Source organism: Camellia sinensis, chromosome 1 (assembly GCF_055761805.1).
Source record: "Camellia sinensis isolate YWXY chromosome 1, ASM5576180v1, whole genome shotgun sequence".
In the NCBI taxonomy this organism is placed as follows: domain Eukaryota; kingdom Viridiplantae; phylum Streptophyta; class Magnoliopsida; order Ericales; family Theaceae; genus Camellia; species Camellia sinensis.
The window spans coordinates 188971511-188984633 of NC_138961.1; the positions used below are offsets into that span (position 1 = coordinate 188971511).

The following is a 13123-nucleotide window of genomic DNA, read 5'->3' on the forward strand; positions in this document are numbered from 1 at the left end:
AATAGCTATAAAACTTTTACTTCAGCAAGATACTGACCTGCAAACTTTTCATAAATTCTAACAAGTGTGAAACATATTCTACTCAATGTTAACTTTGCAAACTTTGTCTCAAGCTTCAATAAGTGTTTAAACGGTGATCTCGGTTTAGTCTACTTGTAAATTGCTACAAATTTCAACAAGGATTAACATAACAAGTGTTAAACAATAATCTATTTGTAAATTGCTACGAATTTCAACAAGTGTTTAAACAATATACTTAGCTTTTACCTCAACCTGCAAATTGCTGCAAATTTCAACAGATGATCACATGTCGGCTTAACATTATCTTGTAAATTGCTACAAATTTCAACAAGTGTTAAGCATCTTCTCTGGTTTAACCAACCTGTAGATTGCTACAAGTGTGCAGACTATAACCTCGGCTTCACTTCGACTTGTAAATTGCTACAAATTTCAACAAGTGAAGAGAAACAGTAATCTCGGCTTAACTCCAACTTGTAAATTGCTACAAATTTCAACAAGTGAAGATAAGGAATCAGCTTAACTCCAACTTGTAAATTGCTACAAATTTCAACAAGTGAAGATAAGGAATCAGCTTAATTCCAACTTGTAAATTGCTACAAATTTCAACAAGTGAATTAAGGAATCAGCTTGACTCCAACTTGTAAATTGCTACAAATTTCAACAAGTGAAGACAAGGAATCAGTTTGACTCCAACTTGTAAATTGCTACAAATTTCAACAAGTGGAGACAAGGAATCATCTCGGCTTAATTTCAATTAAGCATCATCTCGGCTTAACTTCGGTTAAGCATCGTCTCGGTTTAACTTCGGTTAAGCATTATCTCGGTTTAACTTCGGTTAAACATCATCTTCGGCTTAACTTCGGTTAAGCATTATCTCGGCTTAACTTCGGTTAAGCATCGTCTCAGTTTAACTTCGGTTAAACATCATCTGGGCTTAACTTCGGTTAAGCATTATCTCGGCTTAACTTCAGTTAAGTATCATATCGGCTTAACTTCGGCTAAGCATCATATTGGTTTAACCAACTTGTAAATTGCTACAAATTTCAACAAGTGGTAACCGCATTCTTCTTCTCTTTGCCCCCAATGTGAACTTAAAATCCACTTGGGTTCTCATCATGTAGCTTCGACCTTGTTGCCGAGGTTGAATTCAATCCGAGGTTGTCGGCCTTGGTTTCTCTATTGATCTTACTTGGCTCCAACCTGAGTTTGATTTTCGGCCTCGCAACGGCGAGCCGTTTCTCTTTTCTTGTTCCGACGCCTTTGTTCCCGGCATGTCCTCCTCGGCCCTAGCATACTTCTCGATTCTGGCCAACTTTAGTCTGATCTTGTGTGTTTCCTTTTTATCTTCTGAGATCTGAGATCTGCTCATTGTGCTCTTCTCTTCTCGGACTCAGGTGCCGAGATCTTCTCTTCTGAAATCTTGGGTCTGCTCACTCAGGTTGAGCTCTTCTTTTCTCGGACCTACTCATCTAGGCCGAGATCATGTCTTCTGGGATCCGGGATCTGGAATTCGGGGTCTGCTCACTTAGGTTGAGCTCTCGTCTTCTCAGGCCTCTTTGTCTAGGCTGAGATCATGTCTTCTCGGATTCGGGATCCAGGATCTGAAATCCGGGTTCTGCTCACTCAGGATGAGTTCTTCTATACTTGAATGTTATCTCCTTGGGAGCGCTCATGCCCCTTGTCTTTGCATCCCTTCTGGAAGGGTCTTCGTTCCTCCGCAGGTATCTATCCTTCCATACCTGGAGGTCTTCTTCGTTGCTTCAATCTGTTATCTTTGGTGCGTCACCTTCCTGGTCGGCTTCTTTCACTCCGTGACTCTGGTCACGAGTTTCTGTGCTGCGGTTGTCCCCTTCAACGTCGAGATCGATAGGTCTCCGACTCCCAGCAGGAGCGTTGTCTCCAGTCTGATCTTTCTATCCGTCATTGGCCATCTATTCTTCTTTCTTTCCCACAGACGGCGCCAAATTGTGTGGGTGATTTTCCGACCACACTGCCCGCTTAGTAACCAGCTGGAGAGCACTGGCAGAATAGATGGCACCTGACGGACCTGCAACAGAAATATAAGAATCCCGCGGTGGTTTCGACCACCCGGGGGTACTCCGACGATCAAGTCAGTATATCTCTCAAAGATAAATCAAGTACTAAACTCACAAGCTTGAGTACCAAAAGTATACCTTAGACCCATGGAGGTGCCTCTATTTTATAGCCAATACAATCCTAGCCCCAATAGGAGCCTGGCCCCAATAGGAGCCTGGCCCTAATGGACTTAGGATTACTGCTAATCTGGAACTCCCAGTGGGATCAGGATAAACTCTCTAAGAGTTTTATCTTTACCTAAACTGAAGTCTTCTCTCAATCTAGGACTCTTGTCCATATCCAGGTTGAGTTCCCTCTTCATTCTAGGACTCTCATCCCTTATCTGCTTATCTCGAATTCCGATATCTTCGGAGGTATCCTCGGCCTAGCCGAGATGACCTCGGCACAACGACCAAGACACGTGGCACGTCGGCTGACACGTCGGCGTCACCTTGCCACGTGTTGGTACTCAGAAAATATATCCCCACAACTAGGGAGAGATTTAGAAAAGAAAAGAGAAAAAATGTGTAAAATTAGGTGAAATGTAAATATATTTTATTCACATTTTACATTCATTTTCTCTTTCATTTTTCAATTTCTTTCTCAAATCTTTTAAACAAACACTGCATAAATAATTTTTAATGATGTGACATTAAGGTTAATCTCCCAGACGATGAAATATTTGACAAATTAAAATTTAACATTTGCCGACCACATAATTAGAGATATTTTTTAAAAATGATAAATTAAATATTTCAAACATTTTTCATAAATAAATATATATTGATCCAAATTGTTGAATTATATATATGTGACGAATGGTACTTTGTCCTGGAGAAATAAATACTCTAGTATATTTTACGGCTAAGATTAATTCTCAAATTCCACAATGGAAGTACTAAAACAAGACAAGTAAGTGGTCCGAGAAGCACCATAACATTACCAAGGCATGAGTAAGTAGTTAAGAAACGATCTTTACAACCTGATTTGCCTTATTCCCCAATCCCATTCCATACACAACAAAAGCAACAACATGGGAAGTATTCATTTGTAAGAACAATAATACAGGAGAGAGAGAGAGAGAGAAATTATTGAGAGAGAGTGTCTGGAGAGAGAGTGTAACGGCCGAGAGCGGGGGGAAAGCGTCGGTGGAAGAACCGGATGAAATTGATAGGGAACCGTACGGACTTAGATCCGGAAGAGTGCGGTGGAGACGCCGCCGCAGACGGCGGAGGAGCGGTGGTGCTGGTCGCCGTGAGGTTGGATTCTCAGAGCAGAGAGTTACTCACTTGGGCTCTCGTTAAGGTCGCTCGCTCCGGCGATCGAGTTGTCGCTCTTCACGTCCTCAATCCCGACACTGGTATATACCAACACTCTCTCTCTCTCTCTTTCTCTCTCTCTGGGTTTCTATTTTGGCAATGATTTGAAATTCATTGTTTGTGTTTTCTTGTAGAAGGCAAGTCAACTCTTCTTTCTCTTGTCCGGACGTTCGATTCTGTTCTCGCTGCTTACGAAGGTTTCTGCAATCTCAAACAGGTTCTCCAATTTCTACCATTTAATTTTCAATTTTTGGGTTCAATTATCTTTTTTTCCCGTGAAATGTAATAAAATAAGAGCAAATTATGATTTTAATTGATTTGGTGTTTAAAAGGCGTCATATAAATCTCTTTGTCCAATTTTTCCTGACATTTTTTTTTTCAGTATCTTTAATTATCTGTTTGTTTTCCGAGAAAATCAAGGGAAAATGAAGCAATTGTGCTTTGAATTGTTTTTGAGGCCAAATCCACATAAAAAGCGTCATACTTGAAATTCTTGCTTGTTTCCTTTTTCGGCTTTTTTTCCCTCTTGGTTAGCAAAGGTGCTTCCTTTTCCTCTTTAAACCTTTCATTCACTGAGACAATATGAGAAAGGAAAATATTTTCATGATTTACTTAAATCTTTTTAATTCCTATGGAAATCAAAACAATTACTTCAACTGCTTTACAATTTTTCCTCTGTTTCGCAGCAACCAAACAGGGTTGTTTATTTTGCAAATTTAGTCCTAATAATTTATTTATTGTTTTTGGAAATTAAGAAGATTGAATTGGTTGAAATTTTCAGGTTGATCTTAAGCTTAAGGTTTGTAGAGGTTCATCAGTCAGTAAAATTCTGGTCCAAGAAGCGAAATCTTACGGCACAGCAAGTGTAATAGTGGGACCATCAAAAGCACATCACACAATTCGATCATCAGTGTCGGTTGCAAAATACTGCGCAAAAAAGCTCCCCAAAAAATTTTCAGTTCTTGCAGTCGATAATGGCAAAATCCTGTTTCAGAGAGAAGCAAGTGATTCATCACAAGGTTTTTGTTTGTTTCCTCTTATGGGTTCAATTTCTGTATGGCTTTAGCTTAGTAACAATGCTCTTATGATTCATTTGTTGATAGTTTTTCTTCTTTTGGTTGAATATAGATAATGATCAGAAAAAAAATTATGCTCGGTCAATTCATCGATCATTGAGCAAGAGACCAAAAGTACAAAATAATGCAACGGCTGATGCGGCAGCATCAAAATCAAGTAAAGGACATCTTTCTTCGCAGAAAATCAATTCAGCTGGTAAGAGAAAAGCTGTGAAAGAATTGTTTGAGTTTTTCACCTTACACTGTCTTGCTTGATAATTATTGTACCCCATCAGCAGAGAACTCATCAAGTGGTGGCAATGAGGAAAATTCGTTAGCTTTGGTACCAGTTATGAACCAACTATCACCCAAGTCAAAACATGGTTGGACTCTGCTCCGCCGGTGGTTTTTGCACAACCAGGAACAAACTGATAAATCGTCTTTGAAGAAGAAATCTGTAATGCAACGGGTACTTAAAGTACCTAGCCGGCAATCTTTGGCTGCCGTCTATCCTGATCATAAAAGGAGTAACTCTGACAGAAACGAAGATCATTCTCTGAATTTGGATGGAGAGAGTGGTGCAATTGTTCTGTTTGGGACTGATATTGTCTCATCACCTTCTTCCCCTGGCTACAGTCCAAAAATCCTTCGTAAAGAATTGGAGGGACTCGCCGAGAAGTACTCATCAGTATGCAGGCTGTTTAGCTACCAGGAACTTTTGTTGGCGACATCTAACTTCAAGACTGGTCTGTTTATTATTCTTAAATTGTAATTTACATTTTATAACTAGTTTTATAATTCCTAACAAATTTCTTACTGTGATTGCCAGAAAATTTGGTTGGAAAAGGTGGTAGCAGCCTGGTTTACAGAGGATGTCTTCCAGATGGCAAGGAACTGGCGGTGAAGGTCCTGAAACCATCTGAAGATGTGTTTAGGCAGTTTGTTTTGGAAGTTGAGATTATTACGACTTTACATCACAAGAACACAATACACCTAATTGGATTCTGTTTTGAGGACAAAAGCCTACTCTTGGTTTATGATTTTCTATCAAGAGGAAGCCTAGAAGAGAATCTTCATGGTACATATACAATCTACTTTCTCACGCAGGGATTTGTCTGAAGTTGTTTTTCTCTAGCTTATACTGTATTTTTAATTTATAAATCAGGTAATAGGAAGAACGAAATCGCATTTGGTTGGGAGGATAGGTATAAGGTGGCTTTGGGTGTTGCTGAAGCACTGGACTATCTACATAACGGGGCTGCCGAACCTGTCATTCACAGGGACGTGAAATCTTCAAATATCCTTCTCTCAGATGATTTTGAGCCACAGGTGCTTTATGTGCAATCATTGTGTTTCTTGTTTGAAGCCTTTACTCATATTAACATTCTTAATTCTTATTGGTTCTGCAGCTGTCAGATTTCGGACTAGCTATGCGGGCTTCGGATTCCACACACCATATGGCATGTACTGATGTTGCAGGAACGTTTGGGTGAGTAATTAATTAATCTGTAACTTCCTGAATTCTGCTGTTTGATTAATTTGACTGATGGCAGTCCCTTCTGTTGCAGTTACTTGGCTCCAGAATATTTCATGCATGGCAAAGTGAACGATAGAATTGATGTCTATGCATTTGGTGTTGTGCTCCTTGAGCTTTTGTCTGGTAGAAAGCCAATTGACAATGGAAACCCAAAGGGCCAGGAAAGCCTGGTTATGTGGGTAAGTTTTTTTTATTTATTTAAAAGCAGTAAAAATAAACTTTAGAAGCAAAAGGGGGCATATGCCTAAATGAACAACAAGAAGCCATTATAGCACTAAACTTGTAGCCAATCTGTACTTGTATGTCTACACTACCACAATAATTAATTGTGACGGTTAGACTTGTGTTTGGTTGGGGATTTTGAGAAGGGATTTGAAAAAGGAAAGATAAAAGTTGTGTGAAACTATGTAAAATGTAGGTATAGTTTATTCACATTTTACATTTTTTTTCTATTTCCCTTTCCAAATCCCCCAACCAAACACAACGTTAATGTTCGGCCTCAAACATTCAACTCTAAACTTGTAGCTCCAAGTGGGCATTTCCTGCAGATACTAAAATTCCAATTGTGACAGTTTGCATTTTGACAAAACCATAACAGATCTACACATGATTCCATGAATGCCTCTCACAAATTCCTCTACTTAATTACAAATATGGTATTTTAGGAATCATTTGCTGTTGAGAATAACTTGGAATTTGGGAGGGACAATATCAGGAATTGATAGGGCAAACATAAGAATGTTCGGTGAGGAAATCTAACTCAAGTTATAGAAAAGGAGCATATGAGTCATTATTACAGAACTAGTGGGTGGCACACACGATGTGTGTGTAATTTAAATAAATAGGAATAACAAAAAATAATAATGAAATTAATATTAAAATGTGTACTTAGCTTAAGTGGTACGAGTCCTTTTTTCCTCTTTCTATATATTCTTAATTTTTTTAAAAATTTTGAGATGTTATAATCAGTTATGTGGTCATTATGAACATTGGACTGAACTAATAATAAGAAGTTGATGACAATATCAGGCAAAATCAATCGTGAAGGATGGCAAGGTTTCCCAATTGCTGGATCCAAGCTTGGGTGGAAACTATGACCATGATCAAAGTGAGAGAATGGTTTTAGCTGCTGCCCTTTGCATCAGACGTGCACCCCTATTTCGGCCACAGATCAGCCTTGTAAGCCATCTTTTACTTGAAAATTATTCATGCTTCTGCATATATTTTTGCTTTATCAGTCATATTGATCTTAAATTAATGATATTTTGTTACAAACAGGTTTTGAAGCTCCTACAAGGTGACACAGACGTAATCACATGGGCAAGACAGCAATTCAGCTCTTCAGAAGAGCTTGATGCTGTTCATGGAGAAGAATTCCCAACAAACATGCAATCCCATCTTAATCTCGCGTTGCTAGATTTGGAGGAAGATTCTCTCTCTACTGACAGTGCTGACCAAAGTGTCTCGGTTGAAAATTATTTACAAGGGAGATGGAGCCGCTCGCCTAGCTTGGAATAATTCAAATGATATTGAGCGTGTGATTTTTCTGTATATTCACTTGGCATTGTTTTGTTTTTGTTTTTGTTTTTACTTTTTGAGTTGGTTTGCATGATGCTGGTGGCTCTTGGATGAGAGGTTGGTTGCAAGGTCTGACCTCCGCCTTGCCTGAAGTAGTCATGCTGTGGCCTAGGTTTTTTTTTTTTTGGTTACAGGGGGGGGGGGGGGGGGGGGGGTGTCAAAGGCCCAAAGAAGAACTACAAAGAGAAAAGGGGAGGGAGCTAGTTTCCTGAGCATCCTTGGCTAACAGAGAGGTTGGATGAAAGTCGGAGGGTCCCACAGAACAAGCATTTTGTTTAGGCTGATTTTGTTCTGAGGATCGCTTCTCTAGCATTTTGTTTTTTTGATGCTAGGGCTATGAAAATGTGTTGCTGAATACTCTGAGAGTGATAACTACTCCATATAATCTGAAGAAGGAAAGCTGTAAAACATTTGCTCTGCATATAATTATTTATGAGTAATTATCTGTCGTGTTATCTAGAAAGTCTTTTTCACTTCTCAAATGACCGATGTAATTGGACTATACCTCTAAAAGTCACTCCATTGACTGGACTATACATCTACAAGTCACTCCATGGACTCAAATCTAATAACTTCATGACCATTTAGACTATAGTCCATGTTATTGATTATTGAAAAGATGAGAGATTTTTTTTAATTTGACTTTCTAATTAGTTTGAGATTTCTTTTCACCTGTCTCCATTCTTCAACTTGTTCTATTTGCATATTCTCACATTGCGTTTACCTTTTCTTGATTGTTGTCAATAGATAATGCCACAAAGTCATGTCTGGTGTGAAAGATCTCTCTCTCTCTCTATACCCAAATTATGTTACCCACAAGATTTAAGTGGTAAAAATATGGGGGATTTGGTGATTGTCCCATCACTATCTAATTTGTCTTTCAAAAGGATAAGAATTATATAAGTACTTTCAAAACTCCCTAATATTTTAAAACTTGTTTCTTTTACCATATTACCCTCATAAAATTTTACTCTGTATGAAAGTAAAATTTTACTTTGAAACTAAAAGTAAAATTTTACTCTGTATAAAAGTAAAATTTTACTCTGATATTTTAAAACCCCCTAATATTTTAAAACTTGTTTCTTTTACCATATTACCCTCATCAAATTTTACTCTGTATGAAAGTAAAATTTTACTCTATATAAAAGTAAAATTTTACGCTCTGAAACTAAAAGTAAAATTTTACTCTGTATAAAAGTAAAATTTTACTCTGAAAAACGAGTAAACTGTGAGACTTTGAAGCTAAAAGTAAAATTTTACTCTGTATAAAAGTAAAATTTTACTCTGAAAAACTAGTAAAATGTTAGACTCTACACAAAAGTAAAATTTTACTCTGTATAAAAGTAAAATTTTACTTTAGTTCTGTCAAATGAAAAAACAGAACAATAGAACCAGAGTAAAATTTTACTCTGGTTCTATCAAATGAAATTTGATAAAAAACAATAAAAATAAATCCAAAACAAAACAAACAAAAACAAAACAAATTAATCAACAAATCAACATATCTAATTGAGAAGAAAAACTTCTAAAACTCGATCAACAATCACAAATCTCAATGAAAAGAATACATATGTTCAACAACACTCATACACACAAATATATATATATATATATATACATATATTCTCAAAATCTTGAATGAGGAATGTAACGGCTGCGAGATCTTCAAATTTGGAGATCGTCTTCATCGATTTTGTGAAGTATAATCGATTTGGAGATCGTCTTCATCATCTTCATCGGCTACGAGCTCAGATTTCAAATTTTTCATACGTATGATACTATATATATAAGGGCAATATTGTGATAAAAAAAAATAGAAATTATAAAATGTCCTTATTAAGGTAAGCATTTCTTACTCAGAGACTTTTTGAAAGAAAATTAATTGGGTTATCCTTTACCCTAATAAAAAGGCCCAAAAGGGGGGTTCCACCAAAAATCCCTAAAAATATTACATATGAAGTTTTTGTCCAAAAGAACTTTTATGTTCCTAAAATTAAATAGGGCCAGGCTTTTCTACCGTTCGAGATGTTTACAGTCCGAGATCGAATTGAAGTGTGTTGTTGGGCTCGTAGGGGTCCACCACGGGATTCTGTTTCGATGATCCGAATTATTCAATGTATAGAACTTATTAAGTACTTTATTTTTGTAAAAAAATCATGTTAATGGGATATCGATAATTACTTGATCGGATTAGATTTTTGTCAATGGTAAATATAATTTTCAAAATAAATTATTGGCAAAAATCTAAACCATCAAGTAGCTATTGATATCTGATCAACGCGATTTATTACAAGAATAAAGTACTCGACAAACTCTACATATTGCATGGTTCAGATTATCGAAACAGTACTCATGTCGGGCCTTACGAGCCCAACAATACCGTCCAATCTACAAAATGAATTGGAGCCAAGCCTGGCCCAATTAAATAGACAAGGATTGTTGCCTTGCCTATATAATAAATCAATTAGGAGTGTTACATTTCTACAAAATCCTCCCTTCTGAATGACGTGAGTATATGAGCGTTGGTTATTAATTTGTCTTATTCTTTTACCAAAAATGGAGATGTTGCTACGCGGGTTACGCAGCAGCGGTTGTTGTGCGGCAAAATGGACCCATTTCGGGGTTCATTTTGATAATTCGAACCATTCACATTTTAGAATACATCAAGTAGAATATGCCTGCAAAAATCAAGTAATCGGATATCGTTTACCCATTCATCCACTCACATTTGTATCTACAAAAATAAATAATAATTGTGATTTAAACTATTAAAATAAATACAAATGTGAGTGGATGAATCGATAAATGATATCCGATTAACTTGATTTTTTGCAGGCATGTTCTATTTAATGTATTCTAATAAAATGCGAAATCTTCAAATTATTAAAATAGGCCCCGAAATGGACCAATTTTGCTGCACAGAAGCCGTTGCTGCGCAGCCCATGCAGCAGCATACCACATCATTTGAGGGGTTTGTGGAAGAGAAATTGCGTGGATGAATAATTTTTCTAAATCAATATTATTACAATCTATAATTACAAACAAACGTGAGAGATCAGTAATTTTGGTGCACATTTTCATTGGTGCGTGTATTCATTTTCCTAATAAATTAATCAAAACAAAATTAACATTACATATTTTGAGTAATGTTATACAAATAAATAACATCTGTACATAATTTTGATCCAGAACAATGAAATATGTACATAATTCTCTCATAAAAAAAATTTCTATTTGTGTGTCACTTTGCTATTTTGAGTCTAGTTATGATTGAGTTCGATGATGTTGTTGATCCAAAAGAGGGCGAGTCGGGTCGACCCACGCTTCCAATACCTTTCATCGGTCTTAGAGCTCGATGGTGGTGCCTGCAAAAAGGTCCAATGGAGAATGGGAGTCCTCCAGCGAACCCTCCGACGATCAAGTTACAAAAGATGAGATTGACTATGTAGAGAGAGAGAGAGGGGAGAGAGAACAAGAATGGAGAACTTAACCTTTGATGTGTCTTGGAAACCTTCTTATATCTTTTATTCATCATTTCCTTGTCCACTTCAACCTGTCATGTTGGCTGAAAGTCTATACTGTAGCTTGCATTGCTCACGGTGAGGTTGCCTGTTCCAACGTGAAGGGGTTATCACATTTAATGCTGTAGGAGCCTCATTAATGGCTGATGTGTGGTGCAATAACTCTGCAGAATCTTTGTCTGCTTATGTGGCTGGTTCCTTGCTTGACAGGGGTTTAGATGTCATTGGTTCCTGGTTCAACGTTGGGTTCTCAAGGGTATTGGGCTTTAGTACTTGAACTGCAAATTAGGCTCTAAGTGATATGCTAGAACCTTTTGTGGGCCCACCAATGTCAGTATCAATTAGCGCCATCTGTGGGAACGCCACTCCGATTAATAGTTGTACCCATTATTACCGAAGACCCCTTCCCGATAACTTCTCCTTACCTTCCATTGAGGTGGATGGTTACAACAAGATCCATGGCTTCTCAACACAATGCCGTCGACCTCCAAGCCGACCCTTCCAACCCAAACAACCCACCTTAGTACTTCACAAAGCTCACCAACAGCATCAACCGCTTGGCCAAACAAAACCAGGCCTTGATCAACGCTTTACTCTAGCGAAATCTTCCTATACCTCCTCCGCCACCACAAGATATCCCTCCCAATCGAGAACAGACCCCGAGCCATCCTTTCCAACAAGCCCACCTTTCTAACCTAGAGGATCTACAAGCCCCACCTCAAGACATTAACCTACCACCTTAGGGCTTACATCCATCAATTCAAACATCTGTCCCTGAAAGGGAGGCTAGTAATGTTCAGCCCCCACTGCACTCTGGAGGGGACAATGTTTCTATTTGGGATGCGGAACTCCGAGCCATGAAACTCCAGCTTCAGGGAGTCATGCAGAACATACAGAACAAACCCTCCACAACAGCCAACTCCTTATTTGTCGCCTCCATCAAGGACAAACCCCTGCCCCCTAAGTTCAAAATGCCCTCAATTGACACCTTCAACGACATAACTGATCCGATCGACCATTTGGAGACCTACAGGACCCTCATGATCCTCCATGCTTTCCCTGACGAGATCATAAGTCAAGCTTTCCCTGTAATGCTTAAGGGGTCGGCTCGACTATGGTTTAGTCAGCTACCACCGGACTCTGCCTCTACTTTCCAACATCTAAGTGATTCCTTCCTGAGCCATTTCATTGGTGCTCAGCGCCAGCGGGGCCTGGCAATTCAACTGCTTAATATCTAGCAGACGGAAGGGGAGTCACTACGCAGCTTTGTCACCCGTTTCAACACCGAGGCCCTACAGGTGGCGGAAAACGATGACAAAGTCATCCTCACAGCCTTCATGGCCGGTTTACAAAAATTCGATTTCCTTTTCTCCCTTTCTAAAAACCCTCCAACCGCCATGGCCACCCTCCTTTTCAAAACCCAAAAATATATAAATGCCGAAGACTCTTTGGCAGCCCGCCAAGATTCCACACCTAAAAATCCACCCCCTAAGAACAAAAAAAAAAAGAACCCAAGACCAGATCCTCCCAATATACACATCAACTCCCTCAATATATTGACCGACTTGCTCAAGCCGACCGACAGACACCTACCCGACCACCCGGTCGGTTCGAACGATACACCCCTCTCAATTCCCCCATGGAACAAGTCTCGAACCAAATTCAACGATATTACAACCTAAAATGGCCCTAACCATCACGATCTCCCTCCAACCGGGGAGATCAATCCAAGTACTGCCGCTTCTATTAGGACCACAACCACAACACTGAGGAATGTGTTAACCTTAAAGACCAGGTAGAGGATTTGATACGCCAAGGGCGCCTAAGTTGGTTCACGGCAGCCCGTCCCTAGCAACGACCGAGGACTGACCCGCCAGGGGACCACCGCCGACATGCCCCCCCGACAACCTACACAGCCTAAGCGAGACAATGATCAGCCCCTACCACAACCCCAGGCACAAGGCAATCTCGCTCCCCCAGTCGGAGAGATCAGAGTCATCGTTGGCGGGCTTGCAT

The 13123-nt window shown here is 39.0% G+C and overlaps 1 protein-coding gene across 4 annotated transcripts; it reads left to right on the plus strand.

Annotated features, from left to right (window-relative positions):
* The first annotated feature begins 2906 nt into the window (after positions 1-2906).
* LOC114285848 (kinase with adenine nucleotide alpha hydrolases-like domain-containing protein) lies at positions 2907-8049 on the plus strand. Of its 4 annotated transcripts, none has more exons than XM_028228925.2 (11): positions 2907-3457; positions 3551-3633; positions 4198-4435; positions 4545-4688; positions 4768-5217; positions 5301-5549; positions 5637-5800; positions 5881-5960; positions 6040-6187; positions 7038-7187; positions 7287-8049. In XM_028228925.2, exons 1-11 carry the CDS (start codon positions 3259-3261, stop codon positions 7524-7526), a joined length of 2145 nt encoding a protein of 714 aa, XP_028084726.2. In that variant the 5' UTR covers positions 2907-3258; the 3' UTR covers positions 7527-8049. The 4 variants fall into 4 exon arrangements, with proteins under 4 accessions (XP_028084726.2, XP_028084727.2, XP_028084728.2 ...); XM_028228926.2 differs by having other exon boundaries at positions 4771-5217; XM_028228927.2 differs by having other exon boundaries at positions 3028-3457; positions 3554-3633.
* The last annotated feature ends 5074 nt before the right edge of the window (positions 8050-13123 follow it).

Coding starts and splice junctions, on each gene's coding strand:
- LOC114285848 (XM_028228925.2), top strand. CDS start 3,259: ATGAAATTGATAGGGAACCGTACGGACTTAGATCCGGAAGAGTGCGGT. Junction 5,961..6,039: donor GATGTTGCAGGAACGTTTGG/GTGAGTAATTAA, acceptor CTTCTGTTGCAG/TTACTTGGCTCCAGAATATT. Junction 7,188..7,286: donor TTCGGCCACAGATCAGCCTT/GTAAGCCATCTT, acceptor TGTTACAAACAG/GTTTTGAAGCTCCTACAAGG.